Source organism: Myotis yumanensis, unplaced genomic scaffold (genome assembly GCF_028538775.1).
Source record: "Myotis yumanensis isolate MYYU_CA2020_CCGP unplaced genomic scaffold, mMyoYum1.0.hap1 SCAF_8, whole genome shotgun sequence".
NCBI classification, from domain to species: domain Eukaryota; kingdom Metazoa; phylum Chordata; class Mammalia; order Chiroptera; family Vespertilionidae; genus Myotis; species Myotis yumanensis.
The window spans coordinates 61251285-61270850 of NW_027223759.1; the positions used below are offsets into that span (position 1 = coordinate 61251285).

The window sequence follows — 19566 nt, forward strand, 5'->3', positions numbered from 1 at the left end:
GATAACTTTACTAAATTCCATGAAAAAACGATTGGGACATAAGTTCAATATGAAACCAGCCTATTTTATGAAGCTCTAGGGGAGATTAGTTTTCAGTATAACTGTTAGCATGTTGGTCAGTAGCTCCCTCTTCAGACTGACTGTAGCATTGCAATCTCCAATTGCAGAAACACTACCAGCAAGCTTGGGAAGATGTCAAGTCCACCGGCTATGACCTGCGAGCAGATGCCATTGGGATCCAGCATGCCAAGGCTTCCAGGGATATCGCCAGTGATGTAAGAGCTCCTCCTTGCCCAGCTTTGACAAACACTAGTGGGCACACAGGGGGTTAATGCCATACTAATCTTTAACTTATTTCCCCAGGAATTATACTTAAGTGGAGGTCATTGTTATTAGTGTCTTGTTTTAAAATCCCAAATTTAAGAACAACTTTACAACAATTTGATGATCTTCATGCATCTCTGCTGAGTTCTGCTCTTCTTCTTATGTTTAAGCACAGATTTTTATTTTATTTTCAATATCTTCTCAATATAAGCTAATTTACTAGCACTTGGAGATTTATAGGTGAAAAGAATTCTGTTGTTTCTCAAAGTGATATATTATGCAACACATAAACAAGCATTTTTAAAAATGGTTATATATGTGTTTCAATGTGTGCTAGAAATAATACTGATTTTATCCCATTTAGATAGAATTATAAATTTTAAAATAACAATTTAAGTAAGTTTACACTTAAAAAATAAATTTATTTAAACAAAGGATCAAATTGACTTAAAGTATGAAGTACATTTGGTACATGTTTGTGACAAAACATGTGAGGGTGCCAAACCTTGATGGAGTTTGGGAAACACTGGACAAGCCTGTATTGGAAGAAAACCTAGAAGCACACTTCTTGCCTTAGAGGTGCTCACAATGTTCTTGCCTAGAGGTGCTTGTGGTGCCCCAAAAAGAGGAATCTAAGGGAATGGAGCTATTTTGAACTGAATGTCTAGACATATTGAATTTGGAAAAACAACTCTTCTTTCTTCTGTTCACACCCAACAGTATCTATATAAGACTGCTTATGAGAAACAGAAAGGCCACTATATTGGATGTCGCAATGCCAAGGAAGACCCTAAACTGGCTTGGGCAGCAAATGTATTAAAGATGCAGAATGACAGGCTGTACAAAAAGGCCTACAATGACCACAAGGCGAAGATCTCCATCCCTGGGGACATGGTGTCCATCAACACTGCCAAAGAAGGCCAGGCATTAGCAAGCAACGTGGACTATCGCCAGTACCTGCACCAGTGGTCTTGCTTTCCTGACCAGAATGATGTGATCCACGCCAGGAGAGCGTATGACCTGCAGAGTGATGTAAGTGTGTGCCTGGGAAGGGAGCACCAAGGTAGGTGCCTGAGGGATGAGCTGTCCCCGGGAAGGAAACCTTCCACAGCTCTGCCTGACCACTCCTGCCAGTGCGTGGGAAAATACAATGCCCCCTACATAAGCACTTCCCTTGAGTATTTTACCAAGCTTATTAAGTGTCTACCTTCCTGCTGGGTTTATTCAGAAAGTTTTCGTTTTTTGTTGTTAAGTTTTTATTTTCATAATTGTTCTATAGACTTGTGAACATGTGCAGTGTTTGTAGTTTATTAAGGATTGTCCTGGTCCTTCAGCTATGCATTGAACTAGGCTATTTTCCTTAAAATTAATTTCAAAGGTTAGCAGCATGCTCCAGACTCACTGGTTTCCCTTAACTTGATGTTCTTTACAACCTGGTGTTTCATTAATTTACCTGAAGTGCTTTTAGATTTACTCATATTTTATGCACATTCAATGTTTGGGAAATGATGGATTCCCTCAGGCTATTTATTTTTTCTATAGAAGGGATACCATTTTTTTTTAATTATGTGAACTTGGTTCCCCTAAGCTTCAAAAGATGCTTTCTCATAATGAATGAGTTTCCTGTAGGATGTACGCCCATTACTTGAAATGAATTGCCACCTGGTGAATGTAGGCCGTTTTCTCAAGAAAGGCAGTCTGTTCACTAACCTGACCCACATTAGTGAACTGAGGCGTGCACAGCAATCAAGTTCTTAGAGAATGAGGGAGGGAAATTTCAAAATGTGTATGTAATCTTCTTTGAGAATCCTTTCTTCTAAATTCTAGATATGTCATTCTTCATGTAGGTAGAAAATTTCTTACCTTTTCACTCCTCTTACTACCTTTTTAGCCTGGTATTTATATCTTATTACCTAGTTATTAAAATATCATTTCTGAAGAACACCATTGGTTTTTTATAAAATTAATAACTGGTGTTTAACATAAAGCAATTTGATATGGTTTACCACTTACCTATGTCTGGGGAAACAGATTTAGATAATCAAGAAAATAAAAATCCCAATTCAAAGGGAGGTGCTTGCTATCTTGGAAAAAGACACAACTGAGATCAGAATTGTGAAGCTAGGGTAGGGATTGCATTCTTAATTGTCTTTTTAAAATATTAGACACATTATGTGCCAAGTGTTGGGCTAGGCACTAAAGATACAATTGTAAATAAAGAATAAATGAGACCAAGTTCCTGGCTTTAGGAATTCACATCGACAACAAAGAAATAGGTGCTAATTGGAGAATATCAGCAAATAGTGAGATGGCCGAGGAGTGATCTCTGACTCTATGAGAAGTGGGAAAGCTTATCTAAGGAAGTGCTGATTTAGTGGCTCTGAAGGGAGAGTAGGAGGTGGCTCTGAGGAGGACACAGAGGATGTTCCTGCAGAATGAGCAGCATGTGCAAAGGGGGCCATATGCAAAGCACAACTGAAAGAAGGCCGGTGCGGTCAGAATGCACAGGTCGAAGGGAAGCGCCCGTAAGATGAGGCTGGGAGAACAGTCAGGACTGGTGCCAGATCAGCCCTTGCCTTCTAGTCCATGTTAGGGATTTTGATCTTTATCCTAGGACCAATGGGAAGTCACAGGATGAGGGGATGTGGTGACAGCAGATTTGAATTTCGAACTTTGAGAAGATCATTCTAGTTGCTTTGTGGAGGACTTACTAAAGAGCCCATTATTATTGCTTTAAATTCCACATTGACGAGTAGGATGATTATCTAATATTATTAAAAAAATTTGGCATGCATCCCCCAAGCAGAGAGCTCTTTCTACATCTTTCTGCTTTTTAAAATGTGCACATGCACCCAAACTTGGACCCCCTGCCACAGGGGAAAGGCAGAACAAAGCACTACTGTGTATATGAGAAGTTATGTTTGTCAGGAGCGTACTCATTTTTTATTACTGTTTGTGGAAGATAAAATGTAACATACAAAAGTGCTTGCCTATTTTACTAATTTTTTTAAAAAGCCCGTTTCTAGCTGACTTTGTTTTCTTTCCCAGGCTATCTACAAGGCTGACTTGGAGTGGTTGCGCGGCATTGGCTGGATGCCGGATGGGTCTCCGGAAGTACTGAGAGTCAAGAATGCCCAGGAGATCCTACGAGACAGTGTCTACCGGACACCTGTGGTGAACCTCAAGTACACAAGCATCGTCGACACACCGGAAGTTGTCCTTGCTAAGTCAAATGCTGAAAATATTAGTATTGTAAGTACCATTTTCTCTATAATAAAATTAGGTTAGTGTTATAAATAAATGAAATCATTGCCCAGGCCCTGTGAGGCTCCTCCCTCACATCAATGTTTCTCTCTGTCTTTCCCTCTCTCTTCCACTCTCTCTAAAAATCAATGGAAAAATATCCTCGGTTGAGAATTAACAAAAACAAACAAACAAACAAACGAAGAAATCATTAACCTAGTAATCTAATAAACATAATATTGATGATAGCAAATATTTTAATAAGTAATGTTGACAGAGTTGTTTTATTATTTACTTTCTAATTTTAAACAGAAACTCAAAGTATTAATAAAAGGTATTAATACAGTAATACAGATTTTATATCAAATTTGAGTAATCTATATGAAAAGACTCTAGATATAAAAATGTTTTGCATCAGAAAAATTAAGGGTTGTGCATTGGAACTAGCAAAGTTACAAATTATGAAGTAACTTCTTTATTATTGATTCCTTCCATAGCCAAAGTACAGAGAAGTTTGGGACAAGGATAAAACTTCGATCCACATAATGCCAGATACTCCAGAAATTAATCTCGCCAGAGCCAATGCCCTCAATGTGAGCAATGTAAGTATCGCAACAGAATCCATTTTGTTTAGAAAGTCATTGAGTTGGTGCTACAATATCACCAGTGGAACTCTTCATAGTCAAGGGAGAGGAGATTGGTGGAGGCAAGAAAGACTCCTCACCATCAGTCTGGGAGCAGGAGAGAGGAAAGGAGCAGATGCCCGGCTCAGAGTCACTGGGCAGGGTCAGGTATTGGTGCGCCAGTGTCAACATGATAAAAGGGAGAAGAGAATAAGGACACGAAAGATGAAAGAGGAATGAAGAGACCCACACACAAGAAAGGGGAATTAATGACAGAGTCAGGTGAACTTGAAATATGAGAATTCTTTGCAAAACTCTACAAATTAATTTTAAAATTGGGACTATGGGCATTTTCTAGGAAATTACAAATTACCAAAATTGACCCCAGAAAAAGAATAAAAACATATAGCAAGAAATTGAGAGGGTTATTAAGGACGTTACATTCTCCTCTCAAGTGCCATGGTCACTCAGATGATTTTACAGAAGAATTCTTTCAAAACATTAAGGAGAAAAAAAAGACTACCATAGAGCCCAATGAAAGAAAAAACGCCATTACAGTTACCAAAACTTGTCCAAATAGTTTCACAAATGGAAACTAAACCAATGATAATGAGGAAGATCTTAAGTAAAATATTAATAAATCAAATTGGATATAAATACATGACACAAACAATTAAGGTTCATACAGGAATTCCAAGAGGATTCTATTTTCAGAAACCTAATAATGTAATGGAACAAAAGGGAATAATCATATGCTCCTTTAATAAGATTTGGAAATGCATGCAACAAAATTCAGTATCTGTTCTTATTTTCTAAAATCAAGTCATAGAAAAATAAGAATAAATGAGTATTTTCTTGATGTGACTGCAAGAATAAATCTCAAATCCAAGGCCAGGCTCATCCTCAGTAACTAAACTTCTCATTCAAGTCAGGAGTAAAACAAGGATGCCCACTAACATTGCCAATGTGCTGAAAGTTCTAGCTGAGTAAGCCTCACATTCAAGCCAAAATAATTGAATTAGAGTAAGAATAAGAGATAAATTTTGGAAAGAAAAAAATTCAAAATTATTATTATTTGCAGAATAAATCATTATATGCCTGGGAGAAGCAAGGGCATCAACTTAAAAATCTGTTAGCCCTAACCAGTTTGGCTCAGTGGATAGAGCGTCAGCCTGTGGACTGAAAGGTCCCAGGTTTGATTCCGGTCAAGGGCCTGCACCTGGGTTTCGGGCACATCCCCAGTGGGAGGTGTGCAGGAGGCAGCTGATCAATGTTTCTCTCTCATTGATGTTTCTAACTCTCTATCTCTCTTTCTTCCTCTCTGTAAAAAATCAATAAAACATATTTTTAAAATAAATAAATAAAAATCTGTTAGATAAAATGAGAGAATTTAGTTATGTGGTTAACATAATGCAGCAACGTTCAAGAAGGTACCACCTTCATGGATCTCAGAGGTTTCTCATGTGTAAAACAAGCATAACCTTAGAAGAAGGGTACTTCCTTAGTGCAATTCACCATAGATTGAAACTTTGCATCTTTCAAAAAGTAATACATCTTTATGAGAGAAGGAACCTGCCAGGCAAAGATTCCTCACCACGTGCCCAACTGTGTGCCCTCAACTCTATGATAATGAGCCACTTGAGAGCTAAATTTTTCCAAGGCTTGGGAAAAAAAATAAAATTTTAGGGCCCTGATACTTTTGCGGGGAGGGGAGGACCAGAATCAGTATTTTGTGCAGTGTTCCCTTGTCAAGTGACTGGGTGGAGAGGCAGCTCTTCATTTGAGCACGGCCTCCTCAGCTCTCTGGTTTGATCCAGAGGCATTTTTGACAGGAATTTTCTCGAAAGTTTCATGTGGTCTTGTTTGCATGATGAATTTCCCGGCTGGATATGATGATATAAGCAAGACTAATATTTGAAAATATGCCAAAAGTAAAGTTATTAACTTTAGATATTTACATATTAATGTGAATGGCTTGTATTTGGGAAGAAATCAAACATCCCATTTGCATGTCAACCAAAATGTGCATTTTCTTTACACATGGTGTCCCCATTATTATAACTTTATAAAATTCACTCTTTAAAACTCTTTCCATCATTTAGAAAGCACGTTTTTAGAATATTTGTATACAATTTTATAGGTAATCAAGCAAATTCGTGTTAAATTGACTCATTTAATCTTCAAATTAGCCACATGAGTAAAATATGGTTATTTTGTTTTTATCAAATAGGAAAGTTGAAACTTAAAATGATTAAGGAATTTTCTCATGTTTTCCCAAAGTTAGTAGATGAAGAAGTTTAGTCTCAAGCCAGATTTATTTTTAATTCAAATAAAAATACATTTGACCACATAAGCAAACAAAAATAAATAAAGACATGAGAAAAAATAATGTAATAATAATATGTAACAAAATGAAATAAATAAAAAACAAAAATAATTTAAAATAATATAATGACAAGTTTGCATTGAATATTCTCTAGTATAATACATTTAAATGTGGAGAATACTTTTTCTTTTGCACAGAAAACAAGTTGATTGTTAAAATAGGACCACCCAAATTCTTACAAAAGCTTGAATGAAAATTCCTATAAAATGTATCTATACTTACAAAGACAAAATTTATCTGAGCACTCATATTTCAGATATGCAAAGGCCATGAAATTATCAATAATTGAAATTCACCTCTCCTTTCTTCACTGTTCAAGATCCCATACTGATTGGTATGGTTTCTAAATTATGCATTGAAATTACTGTTATTTCTGAGTCTTTGTGACATTGTCATACAGACTGTGCCTATTTAAATATGAACGTATATTTTTAAATTTCTCTGTAACGAACTATAGAAATGATCCCTGAAAGTATAGTCTTTATAAAGTTATCTGTAAACCAGTCATTCTCTTAATTAACTTCTCTTTACAAACAAAAAGACACTACATTTTTCTTAAAAAATGGCTATTAATATCCAATTGTACCTCAGCAGGAACATCTAACATTCCCAAACAATATGCATCATCAATCATATAAAATCTAAGAAACCATATTGGGAGGAAAGCCTCACAAACTTAAAAAGTTTTTACTTTTGAAGATTATAAAATTGAATTGAATTTTAAAATTAAATAAATTAAATGATTGAATAAAGAAATTCAATACTAGCCCATTCATGTCTGAACTGAAATTTATCCCAAGCTACCAATCCAAGAAGCAACTCAACACTTTTACATAAACCATTTACAGCTATGTGGAGGCTATGATTGAAATTAGAAAGAAAGAACTCTGGTCAATCTCTGATATTTTGACTCCAGATATGATTTTATATTTCAGTACCATGGTGCAGAATGATTCTTGCACCTATCCCCTTTTCTTTAACTGGCTCTGGGTCTTCAAAACTGCACCCTTCTGATAATAATTCTACGTGAGTCCTTGGAGTTATTGGTAAATTTGAACCTGGAATGATACCCTTTGTTCTCTTCAGAAAATTTACCGCGAGGGTTGGGATGAAATGAAGATGAGCTGCGACGTGCGGCTGGATGCCATCCCTATACAGTCTGCCAAGGCTTCCCGGGAGATCGCCAGCGATGTGAGTGTGGCCTGGGTTAACTTCTCAGTTTTGTAAGCAAATGCCCTAGGTGCACTGCGGGTACAAGCTGTGACCCATCTGCTTTGTTTTTGTGTCTCCAGTATAAATACAAGCTTGACCATGAGAAGCAGAAGGGCCACTACGTGGGCACCCTCACCGCCAGGGACGACAACAGGATCCGGTGGGCCCTCATAGCTGGCAAGCTTCAGAATGAGCGAGAGTATCGGCTGAACTGGGCCAAATACAAGACTAAGTTCCAAAGCCCTGTGGATATGCTTTCCATCTTGCATTCTAAAAATTGCCAGGTTCTGGTCAGCGACATTGATTACCGCCAACGCTTACACCAATGGACATGCCTGCCCGACCAGAACGATGTGATTCAGGCCAAAAAGGCCTACGAACTGCAAAGCGATGTGAGTGGGCTGCATTTTAGGATGAGCTCTTCTGTATTTTTCCAGGACTCCCAGAAAGTTTATGTCATTAAGTCCTTGGATCAGATCTCCGTGTCTTCATACAGCCAAGAATTTGGTTTTAGTTACACCTGGTAGTATGGTATCAAAGTCACCAAAGTCATAAAGGATCTAGAGTTTGTGTCAAGAAATAAATGGTAGTGTGAATACAGCCCTTAATTGTTACAGGGTAAGGACAATTAAGGTGAAAATACGATTTCTATAGAATTTAAGTAGCAACAGGTTTATATCATAAATAAAATAGTGGCAGTCCATGGACAGGGTGTAGGCACAGATATGCTTTTTTAGTTGACACAATGTTTAAAATTTTTGAATTAAGTTGCCAGAATTTTTAGATCAGAAATTTTTGTATACAAATCTAGGACTTCCTATTTCTCTTAAAAAGTTAGAGGAGGAAGCTCTGAATGTCCCTGAGCCCAGACAATAACCTCTAGCTGAACGGAAGCTACTCCCTCTTAAATAGAAAATATGTCCCTCAGCTTGTTACTCAGTTTTGCCACCTGGCTTCCTAATTAATTTACATGTTACCTGCCTGGCCGTTTGAGTAGATCATTCTTGAATTGTATTTCTCCATCAGACCAATGGACAGAATAAACAGGACTTGTGGGTAGGATTGCTGACTTTACCTCCACCTTTTTTTCACAGGCTATTTACAAGGCCGACTTGGAATGGTTGCGTGGGATCGGGTGGATGCCCAATGATTCTGTTTCCGTCAATCACGCCAAATATGCTGGGGATATCTTCAGTGAGGTATTCTAACATTTTATCCTGTCATTCGTTATACTTCTTAAAAGAATGAACAAAAAAATATACAAGCTCTGGCTGGGTGGCTCGGTTGATTGGAGCATCATCCTGTGCACCAAAAGATTGCAGGTTTGATCCCCGGTCAAGACGCATATGGGAAGCAACCAATCAATGTTTCACTCTCACATCGATGTTTCTCTCTCTCTCTCTCTCTCTCTCTCTCTCTCTCTCTCTTCTATCTAAACATATCTTCAGGTAAGCATTAAAAAAAATACACAAGCCAAAGTTTAGTCATTACCTATCAGCAATTTAAACAATTTCAATTGCTGTCATTTGAGCCAGACATACTTTTTTTCCCCAAAAAAATAATTCTGTGCTGTTGCTATGACACTACGGGATCACATCCATAATATAATATCCAGCACACTCATTATGTTTGGAATTGTATATATGAAAAACTTATATTGTCAGCAACAGGAAAATACTTTGAGAGAACTTAGTCCAGTTTAAAAAAATGTATTGAGTATTATGATATATGTAATATATATGATGATATATATTACATGATGATATATATTGCATGACTTCGGGAGCTAAGCAAACCTGCTACTTCAAAATCCGTGGGAGGCATAAGAAGCCAGCCATTTGTTCAAAAACAAAATGCTAAGGTCCTAGCTGGTTCGGCTCAGTGGATAGAGCATTGGCCTGCTGACAGAAGGGTTCCTGATTCCATTCCAGTCAAGGGCACATGCCCAGGTTGTGGGCTCGATTCCCAGTAGGGGGTGTGCAGGAGGCAGCCGATCAGTGATTCTTTCTCATCATTGATGTTTCTATCTCGTTCTCCCTCTCCCTTCCTCTCTGAAATCAATAAAAATATTTTCAATTAATAAATAAATAATAAAATGCTAAGAAGAAAGCCAAATTGCCAAGAAGATGCCATTCAAATATGGTGCTGTATGGGTCTAGTAGAAAAGAATCCTTAAATTTAACGTATCTTTCTCAGGTCACACAGAACCAGTGACTACGACTGTCTAAAAGCTATTTTCTTTCCCATAGAATAAATATCGTACAAAAATCGAAAGTCTGAATTTTACTCCTGTGGATGACAGAGTTGATTATGTGACAGCGAAACAAAGTGGTGAAATCCTAAATGATGTAAGTACATGGCTGCCGTTCTAAAATTGCAATCATGAAGATGTCGTTTCCAAAGCTTTTCCACCTACTCACACTCAGCATACAGTCATTGTCTGAGATACAGATTTTAATCATTGAGATAGATCACTGATGCTAGACTGCTTACATGATGCTTCCTTAACATCAAATAACTTACCTCTTGCCTCTGGTTTCCAGATTAAATACCGGAAAGATTGGAATGACACCAAATCAAAGTACACCCTCACAGAAACCCCCCTGCTGCACACTGCCCAGGAGGCAGCCCGGATACTGGACCAGGTATGGGTTTTAGCCAGATGCCTGGGACTTTGGGTGGGGACCATCGGAGATGTCTGCACACGACTTCTCCCTCCATTCTGACTCCTCAGTGTAACCCTCTGCTGTGGCCCTCTGTCTTCTAGTACCTCTACAAGGAAGGCTGGGAGAAACAAAAAGCCACAGGCTACATTTTGCCTCCGGATGCTGTGCCGTTTGTTCATGCCCATCATTCTAGTGATGTTCAGAGCGAGGTAATTCATCCTGTTATAAGTGCACTTTGTAAAGGCTGGACCTTGCACGTGGGGCAACCCGGTTATGCTAAGGTGTAGCACCGTGGCCAGCCTAGGGCGTGGTAGGGGTACCTGCTCCCTTCTGATCCTTTTCCCATGGGCTTTGGGAGTCCCCCCCCAGCCACCCCCGCCCCCCCCCCCCCACCCCGCCATCCTTGGTTTCTTTAAAGGCTATCGTTTGAGTTCTTTACTTTTTCTTATTTATTTTTTTTATTGTGGTAAAATTGACATATATATATATATATATATATATATATATATATGGCATTATGTTAATTTTAGGTGTGCAACATAATGATTTGGTATTTGTACATATTGTGGAATGATCACCACAATCTGGCTAACATCCATCACCATCTTCACTTTTTCTTCTTTTCCCTGGTTTTCCTAAGATTGCTAGGCCTTCAAATAAAATACTGCCAGAATTAGAAAACAAATGACTTCCCCCCCCCCGCCATATTTAAGTTGATATTTTTAATATTTATCTACTTCAATGTTTTTGTTATTCATTCTCAGGGTGGGGGTTGTAACACAAAAAGCTGGGGGGCGGGTGCTGAATATGTTGGTGCCCAACGCCCCTTTTGCCCTGTGTGCTTGTCAAAGCTGATGGAATGCATCTCCATGCTTCTCCCCACCAGCTGAAATACAAAGCTGAGCATGTAAAGCAAAAAGGTCATTATGTTGGTGTGCCGACCATGAGGGATGACCCCCACCTAGTGTGGTTTGAGCACGCGGGCCAGATTCAGAATGACCGACTGTACAAAGAGGACTATCATAAAACAAAGGCCAAGATCAACATACCTGCTGACACGGTGTCGGTGTTGGCTGCCAAGCAAGGGCAGTCCCTTATCAGCGATATCGATTACCGTAATTACCTGCACCAGTGGACATGTCATCCTGACCAAAACGATGTTATTCAGGCCAAGAAGGCCTATGAACTACAGAGCGATGTAAGTGACTTTTGTTTCTTAATTACTTAGAAACATACAGTATACCCTGAGAATTGTAAGTAGCATTCCAGAACCACCACTCTTTGAAACTTGGAGCCATAAATATTTAGTTTGTGCCCAGGAGGAACTGAAGCTGGATATGAAGTAGAGCAAGATCAGGAGCAGTGAGTGAGTGACAGCACTACCTACTGGCTGCATTCTGAGTAAATCTCACTTCATTTTTGTGTTTAATCTGCTGCTTTTGTACCATTGCATTAGCAACTCCTCACTCATATTTGCATAAAAAATTATCAACTGATTTAAAATAATAATTGGCTTGGGTGGGGATTGAGTTGGGATTCTGACAACATTGCATGATAGAATAGTCCAGGCCCTGGGAATGCCCCATTCTTGCTTTGCCAAGCATCTCATTCTTCAAGGCATTAATGAAGTATTGCTTGCAAGGAATCAAAGCAAAATGGTTGCAAAATACTGATGAGCCACATGAGGGCCTAGAATTTCTCATTCAGACTGTGGTAAAGCTAGGGTAGTTAATATGGCTTAGGCCACCTTGCACTGAGGCCTGAATCAAGATCTCTACCCGAGACCAGCTATCTGTAGGAACATAAACAGGATGCACTGACATGATGCTCAGGCACATAAAGGAGCTAACCCTGCATAGGTCCCATCACTACCAATACAGAAACAGGAAGTAAAAGACTGCCTGTGGCACAGGTGCTGAACTTGAACCTCAGCAGAAAGAGCATTGTGGAACTTGAATCATATTAGTAACTCCTCTTTATTCCGTGTGGGTGCACTGGGAGAATCCAGGAACTAGGTGGGGAAGTGTAGAGGCAGGCTTGACTAGAAGGAGGTTCCTCATTCATAGTAAGAGGTTCAAGACTTATTGCTCAGTTGTACAGATGAAATCATGACTGAATGGAAAAGACAATAGCTACAAAAGATTGAAATCCTTTAAAAGCTGAAAAAACTTTGTTTTTAATCTGCTGTCTGTAACCTTGTGTCTGGTCATTTCTCCTGCATTATATCTTTCTTCCTGCTCTTAGAATGTCTACAAATCTGACCTGGAGTGGCTCCGAGGCATTGGCTGGATCCCCCTGGATTCTGTGGACCATGTGAGGGTTACTAAAAACCAAGAAATGGTGAATCAGGTACACAAAGCCTGTTATTCTTACCTAATTGCCTGTCCTCCTTACCTGCCCTGTGGGAATGGGTACTCTGTAAGGGGAGACCCGACTTCATCATCTCTGCCTTTGCAGGTGAAATATAAGAAGGCTGCTCTCGACAACTATCCTAATTTTACAAGTGTGGAAGATCCTCCAGAGATTGTTTTGGCCAAGATTAACTCAGTCAATCAAAGTGATGTAAGTTTGCTTTGTGTATAATGAGGTGCCTAGACTTGGAAGCTAGTTGGCTATCATTGAACAGATTGGCTTGTAAGAAAATTGAGGGAGGAGGGTTAGTAAGATAATCTTTGGGAGAGGATGTCTTAAAAGCCACTAGTAGATGGTATAATTGTACCCACTTTTAGATAAAATCCACATTTTTGTCCAAGTTATTCTATTGTATTAGCTGAAATGGACTGAAATTTTAATCTCCAGTCCATTTTAATCTCTAAATGTAGTCTGATTATCTTACTAGGTAGATTTTATTAAATATACATTTATAGTAACCAGAGATTTTTTGTTTTGTTTTGTTTGCTCTTCTTAGATAAAATATAAAGAAACATTTAATAAATTAATAAAGGGCAAGTATATATTTTCTCCGGAGACACCATATATCACCCACTCCAAAGACATGGGAAAGCTCCACAGTACTGTAAGTTCTATTTTATGTGAGGTACATCTCAGTTCCTAACCTTATGCTCTTGTCAGTATTCACATTCTTGGATGATTTTGTGAACAAATGGACTTTTAAAGGAAATCTACTACATCTATTGTATTAATTTTGTTTATTAAAAGTAGCATATTGTTCAGAGCATGTAGCATTTATTCACCCGGTATATTTTGAGCTGCTATGATGTGCCAGGTGCTGTAGGAGGCACTGAGGAGCTAAAGCTCAAATGAGACAAGCCTTTCAAGAGCTCATACAAGTGAGAGGAACAGACCCACAAATAATGTAACAAGTGCTGTACCAGTTCCGGGGGCACACAGGACTGAGCAGCCACCATCAGAGAAAAGACAAAAAAAGCTGGTCCCTTTTCAGCAGTCATGTACAAACGTCTCCAGCCAAGGAATGGAGGACTTGCCCTCCAATTTTAATTGGGCTAATTTAAAGGACAGTGTATGCATGCACATTGTATGCCTGTGTGTTTAATCTCAGTGGGAAGCAATTTTCAGTGATCTTCTCATTAGGAGCAAATTGGTTTTTGCTCTTTTTAGAACTGTAAATATAGTTAACCTCTGTTATAAAATGCCTCAGAGTTTGTAGATTTCCTTTGCAACAAGCCAAAGGACTCTACCTTGTTCTTAGGGAGGTACACTAATGGCTGTAAACAGAGATCTAAGCCTTGCCTTTAAATATAGCTCTTTTACCTTGATTTTACCACTTTCTTTTTGGTGGTATCTGAAAGTAAACTTTTTCTTTGTTCTAGATACTGTATAAAGGGGCGTGGGAGGGAACCAAGGCCTACGGCTATACCTTGGATGAACGCTACATCCCCATTGTTGGAGCCAAGCATGCTGACTATGTGAACAGTGAGGTCAGTAGGACTTTTGCCTCTCAGAGACTTGAGAGTCTTCATTGGGGAACGAGGGCTGGTTAGAAAATCCCAGCGGTTCTCAATGTTGTACCTGTTTCACAGCTTAAATACAAAGAGACATTTGAGAAGCAGAAGGGTCACTACCTGGCTGGAAAAGAAATCAGTGAGTTCCCTGGTGTGGTTCACTGCCTGGATTTCCAAAAGATGAGGAGTGCGGTAAGCAAAGTTCACTGTGACTTGACTTCTGATCTTCCCTTTGGTGCGAGATTAGCTGGGGATGGGGTGGGGAGGCATGAGTCGATCCTGAGACTTCCCCACCCCTGCCATTTAGCATGTGTGTCTTTGCCGATTTTGAGTCTTCCAACCTCCATTCCCTCCCTCCTTCATTACCAAACACACAAGTGAGGGCTCTGTATTTGACAACAAGATCACTATTTATCCTGTGTTATAAAATCATGGGAAATTTTTACAAAAGAATATATTATAGTATGTTTGTTTAACCTTAGTCTATTCTAAAGGTACTGATCTATATTGGAAATAAAACTCTTAAGAGATTGATCTGGATAATTTACATTTTCCTTTCTTATGTTTGTCTTTAAAAATATTCTTCTTCAGTTGAACTACAGAAAACATTATGAGGACACCAAAGCAAATATTCACATCCCCAATGATATGATGAACCATGTGCTGGCCAAAAAGTGCCAGTACATCCTCAGCGACCTCGAGTACCGACACTACTTCCACCAGTGGACGTCTCTCCCAGAAGAACCCAGTATTCTACTGGCCCGGAATGCACAGGAGATCCTGAGTGATGTATGTCATTCCTGCAGCTTAGCTTAATTATAAGATTCACCCAGCCTGCCTTGCTTCCCCCCACCCCCAACCCCCAGTCTTATCTAATTATCCCTGTATTCATAAACCCTGCTGCTTTTCAACACAAAATGGCATGAATAGCCACTTTTTGGTGTAAGAATTCCTTCTGAGCCATGGATATCCATGTTCTGTTTCACACTAGACTAAAACTTATCTAATGTTCTCCTCCTAAGCTTTGTTAGGCCAGGGCATTAAAGACCTCCCAGCCCTTGAGAAGTCTACCCTATGACCACTAAGCACCATGTACAGCCAAGAGCTGATGGGAAATTATCAAAGCATCCCATTGCAAATTCATTGAGTACTTATGTCTTTCACCACTTCTTCTTTCTTGCAGAATGTGTATAAAGATGACTTGAATTGGCTGAAAGGCATTGGGTGCTATGTCTGGGATACACCCCAGATCCTCCAAGCCAAGAAGTCGTATGACCTTCAGAGTCAGGTAAACCAATCTTCCTAGAAGAACTAATTGGCTGCGGGCCAATGGAACCCATGGTGTTCTCAGTGGGGTTTATCCCGGTTGCCCCGGTGCCCAGGCAGAGAACGCTGTTCTAACAGTGCATGAGGAAAGGGAGCCATAGGTCCACTGCCCAGTCACACCTCTCCTGGTGGCCTGCCCTGGTGCTGGACCCTCTTATTGTGCGTCTCTCAGTAGTTTAAGGCATTAGACATTTCTAACAGAATGTTGTCTGGGAGGTGTTTCCTAGTAAACTACCTCTAGCATCAGTACCTTAGTTGACCAGGTTAACGTGTAGATAGTAGAATGCAAATGCATGCTTTGACCGTAGGTAGGTAAGCTCTGCAGTGAAAACATAGATATTTGGGAAATCTCCCAGCATACGGTTCAGCTTGGATGGAGCAGACTAAGGGAATGTCGAAATTGAGGGGCTGCCGCCAGGGTGGAGTATAGGCGTGGGAAAGACAACAAAATGAGGAAGGGGGCCCGGAAAAGATCCAGACCTCACTCTTGGTCAGGAGAAGCGATTAGTTTTGACAGCCATACAAAATCTGCAGGACGACACAAGGGTGGCCTCTTTGTTAGGAGTGATGCAGAAACCCAGCCTACGAATAAGGGCTCATCTAAGTTGGCACAAATTACTAAATCTGACTGTAGACCCATACTTTACCCTTATAGAGACTTTGGTTTTCCTTCACAGATACAATACACTGCAGCAAGTAAAGACAATCTGCAGAATTATAGCCTGGTCACAGACACACCAGTTTACGTGACTGCTCTTCAAAGCGGCATCAATGCCAGTGAGGTGCGTTTTGCTTGTCTTCTCTTCCAGAACGAGCCTTCATTTGTCTTTACATCTTTCAACAGCAGAAAAGAATAACCCATCTTTCTTTACCTGTAGGTGAGATATAAAGAAAATTATCATCAGATTAAGGACAAGTATACGACAGTACTGGAAACAGTGGATTATGACAGAACCAAGAATCTGAAGAATCTTTATAGCAGTGTGAGTTGAGTTTTCTTTCCTCTCTCATTTGAGTTACCTCCCCCCACTCCCCGGCCTGCCCCCACCCACCTCCCCCCTCAGCCCCCCACCGCCATCCCCCGCTTTGGAGACAATAAGAAAATAAAAGGGGTAGGCACTTGATTCCCAAAGGTTTGTCCAGTTTTTTTCCTGGACCTTTAAGTTCCGACTTTAGCTCATAAATCCTCCTAGTTGCAATTAGATGAGCCCCAATTTGAATATTGCACGATTGCACACAGTTAACACAAATTTGGCAACTTCCTCCATGTGGCAGGCAGGTACTGTTGGAGCTATGCTTTGTTGACCCTGAACCTGTCCTTCTCTGGATTCTCTAGTGGCCAGTGGCTTACAAACCAACCAAAAAACTCTTTTAAACTCTTCTGAATTGATTAACTCAACACACTTTTTTTTAAAACTTCATTTAGAAATAATTTGAGATTTACAAAAAAGTTTCAAAAATAGTACATAGAATTCCCACATCTTTTTTTTACATAGTTTTTTTTCTCTGTAGTACAATGATCAAAACTAAGAAATTATCATTGTTAGAATGTTACAGACTTTATCTAGATTTCACCAGTTTTTCCATTAATGTAAACTTTTCTTTTTAAGATACAATCCAGGATCCCACTTTGTATTTAGTTTTCATGCCTCCTTAGTCTCCTCTAATCTGATCATTTCTCAATCTTTTCCTTGTCAAAATATCATTTTCCAAAATAAACTAAATTAGTTGTTTTCTTCCCCACTTCTGCGACCATAGTCTTGTTACCCATTTCGTAATACAATTAGATTTATTTGTTACAGTTTGTATTCCATTTTAGTCCCCCTTCCTCATTCTTTGTTTGTAAATTGTATTATTTGAGGTATATAGTACTGTGGCTTTTGATAAACACAAAGTCATGAGTTCACCACCACAGTCCAGACACATAAAAATTCTGTATCTCTTCCAAATTTCTCTTTTGTTGCCCTCTCTTCTCGCCTGGCATCCACAGAGATGTTTGCTACCCCTAAAGTTTAACTTTTCCAGAATGTCTTGTGAACGGAATTATATAGTATGTACCCATTTGGCCTGGCTTTCTTTTCTTGGCAAAATGACTTTATGTGCTATGCACATTGCTGCATAAATCAATAGTTTATTTTTATTGCAGAATGGTATTCCATTGCATGAATGTCCCACAGTTTGTTTATCCATTCACAGTTAAAAGAATTAGAATTGTTTCCAGATTTTGCAAATTATGAATAAAGCTGCTATAATACATGTGCATATAGGATTTTGTGTGTACATAAGTTTTCATTTCCCCTGGATAAATGAAAATGTAGGAGTGGAAACAAATGTATTTTGAGCTCCCACTAGCTACATAAAGTAGGGGAGTGTAAATGTGTGTGTGTGTGTGTGAGTGTGTGTGTGTGTGTGTGTTTTAATGTTAGTGGTTTTCACCTTCCAGAAAGTCTTAGACCTATGGGGAATGAATTTGGCATCCAAAACTCTGATAACTATCAAACTGTGATAAGTACTGTGGTAGAAACAAAATAAAGAGCTACGAAATTACGGTCGTGGCATTAAACCAGTTATTCACTTAGGGGCACTTGGACCCTCCAGAGTGAGAAAATCTGGAGGTTGTTAGGGCGTGTCTAAGGACAGAAACGGCAAAATCTGCTACTCAGAAGCTAACCAGAATGTATTTTTCCATATTCACAAGAAGGTTTTTAACCCCCACAGAACCTGTACAAGGAGGCCTGGGAAAAGGTGAAAGCCACCAGCTACATCCTGCCCTCCAGCACCATGTCCCTGACACACGCCAAGAACCAGAAGGATCTGGCCAGCAATGTAAGTCCAGTGCAAATGTGACAGCCTTGCCACCCATTCCCTCCCCTCCCCGGCTCACCACTCCTAGGATCTTTTTGGCTGAAACATATGTCGCCCAGAAGTATTCCCAGCACTTCCATAGGAGTATGCCACCAGCAAATAATTCCAGGCGCTCAGCCATCACAGACGCTGGGCACTTACTAGTATTTCTTCTTCACTAGTATTTCTTGTGAAGTCTAGAGAGAATCACGAACACCTGTATTAAGGAACAGTTGCAAATGACATAGGTGGATATACTGTTTCAGCCAGAAGTGGGGGTAGACAGAAGATATACTATACAGAATAGGCTTTTTTCCAATAGAATTATGTAGGTTGTAGTACAAAAATAAACCAGTGAATGTTATAACTAACTGGTCATTACACCATCCTAGAATAAATTATTTAAAAAGTAAATAATTATCTTCATAACCATGAAATATAAAAAAAGTTTAAATCTTTTGAAATTCTACTTTTTTAAAGCACAACTTTTCTTAGGTATAGACATGATTGTAAAAAAAAAATTCTAAATCTGCCCTAACTAGTTTGGCTCAGTGGATAGAGTGTCAGCCTGCGTACTGAAAGGTCCCAGGTTCGATTCCGGTCAAGGGCATGTACCTTGGTTGTGGGCACATCCCCAGTAGGAGGTGTGCAAGAGGTAGCTGATCGATGTTTCTCTTTCATCAATGTTCCTAACTCTCTATCCCTCTCCCTTCCTCTCTGTAAAAAAATCAATAAAATATAAAAAAAATTCTAAATCTGAAATAAGCCAGTCAGAGAAAGATAAATATGACATGATCTCACTCATTTGTGGAATATAATGAACAACATAAACTGATGAACAAAAACAGATCCAGAGACAGAGAAGCATCAATGATACCGTCAAACCTCAGAGGAAAGGTAGGGGAGGGGGAGGGTAAGGGGGAGAGATCAACCAAAGGACTTATATGCTAGCATATAGGCCTAACCAATGGACACAGACAACAGGGGGGTGAGGGGGGGGAAGGGGGGTACTGTGGGGA

General features: G+C 39.4%; 1 protein-coding gene across 11 annotated transcripts in view; it reads left to right on the plus strand.

The window, feature by feature from the left end:
- NEB (nebulin) overlaps positions 1 to 19566 on the plus strand; it is a 193655-nt gene that overhangs the window by 111535 nt on the left and 62554 nt on the right. For all 11 annotated transcript variants that reach the window (XM_070423008.1, XM_070423018.1, XM_070423007.1 and 8 more), the window contains exons 88-108: positions 168 to 275; positions 1045 to 1356; positions 3373 to 3576; positions 4065 to 4169; positions 7663 to 7767; positions 7869 to 8180; positions 8883 to 8987; positions 10038 to 10136; positions 10332 to 10433; positions 10556 to 10663; positions 11341 to 11652; positions 12699 to 12803; positions 12912 to 13016; positions 13363 to 13470; positions 14246 to 14353; positions 14456 to 14569; positions 14969 to 15166; positions 15561 to 15665; positions 16381 to 16485; positions 16582 to 16686; positions 18422 to 18529. In XM_070423008.1, the coding sequence (XP_070279109.1) occupies positions 168 to 275; positions 1045 to 1356; positions 3373 to 3576; positions 4065 to 4169; positions 7663 to 7767; positions 7869 to 8180; positions 8883 to 8987; positions 10038 to 10136; positions 10332 to 10433; positions 10556 to 10663; positions 11341 to 11652; positions 12699 to 12803; positions 12912 to 13016; positions 13363 to 13470; positions 14246 to 14353; positions 14456 to 14569; positions 14969 to 15166; positions 15561 to 15665; positions 16381 to 16485; positions 16582 to 16686; positions 18422 to 18529 (3033 nt within the window). The remainder of the gene's footprint in view (positions 1 to 167; positions 276 to 1044; positions 1357 to 3372; positions 3577 to 4064; positions 4170 to 7662; positions 7768 to 7868; positions 8181 to 8882; positions 8988 to 10037; positions 10137 to 10331; positions 10434 to 10555; positions 10664 to 11340; positions 11653 to 12698; positions 12804 to 12911; positions 13017 to 13362; positions 13471 to 14245; positions 14354 to 14455; positions 14570 to 14968; positions 15167 to 15560; positions 15666 to 16380; positions 16486 to 16581; positions 16687 to 18421; positions 18530 to 19566) is intronic.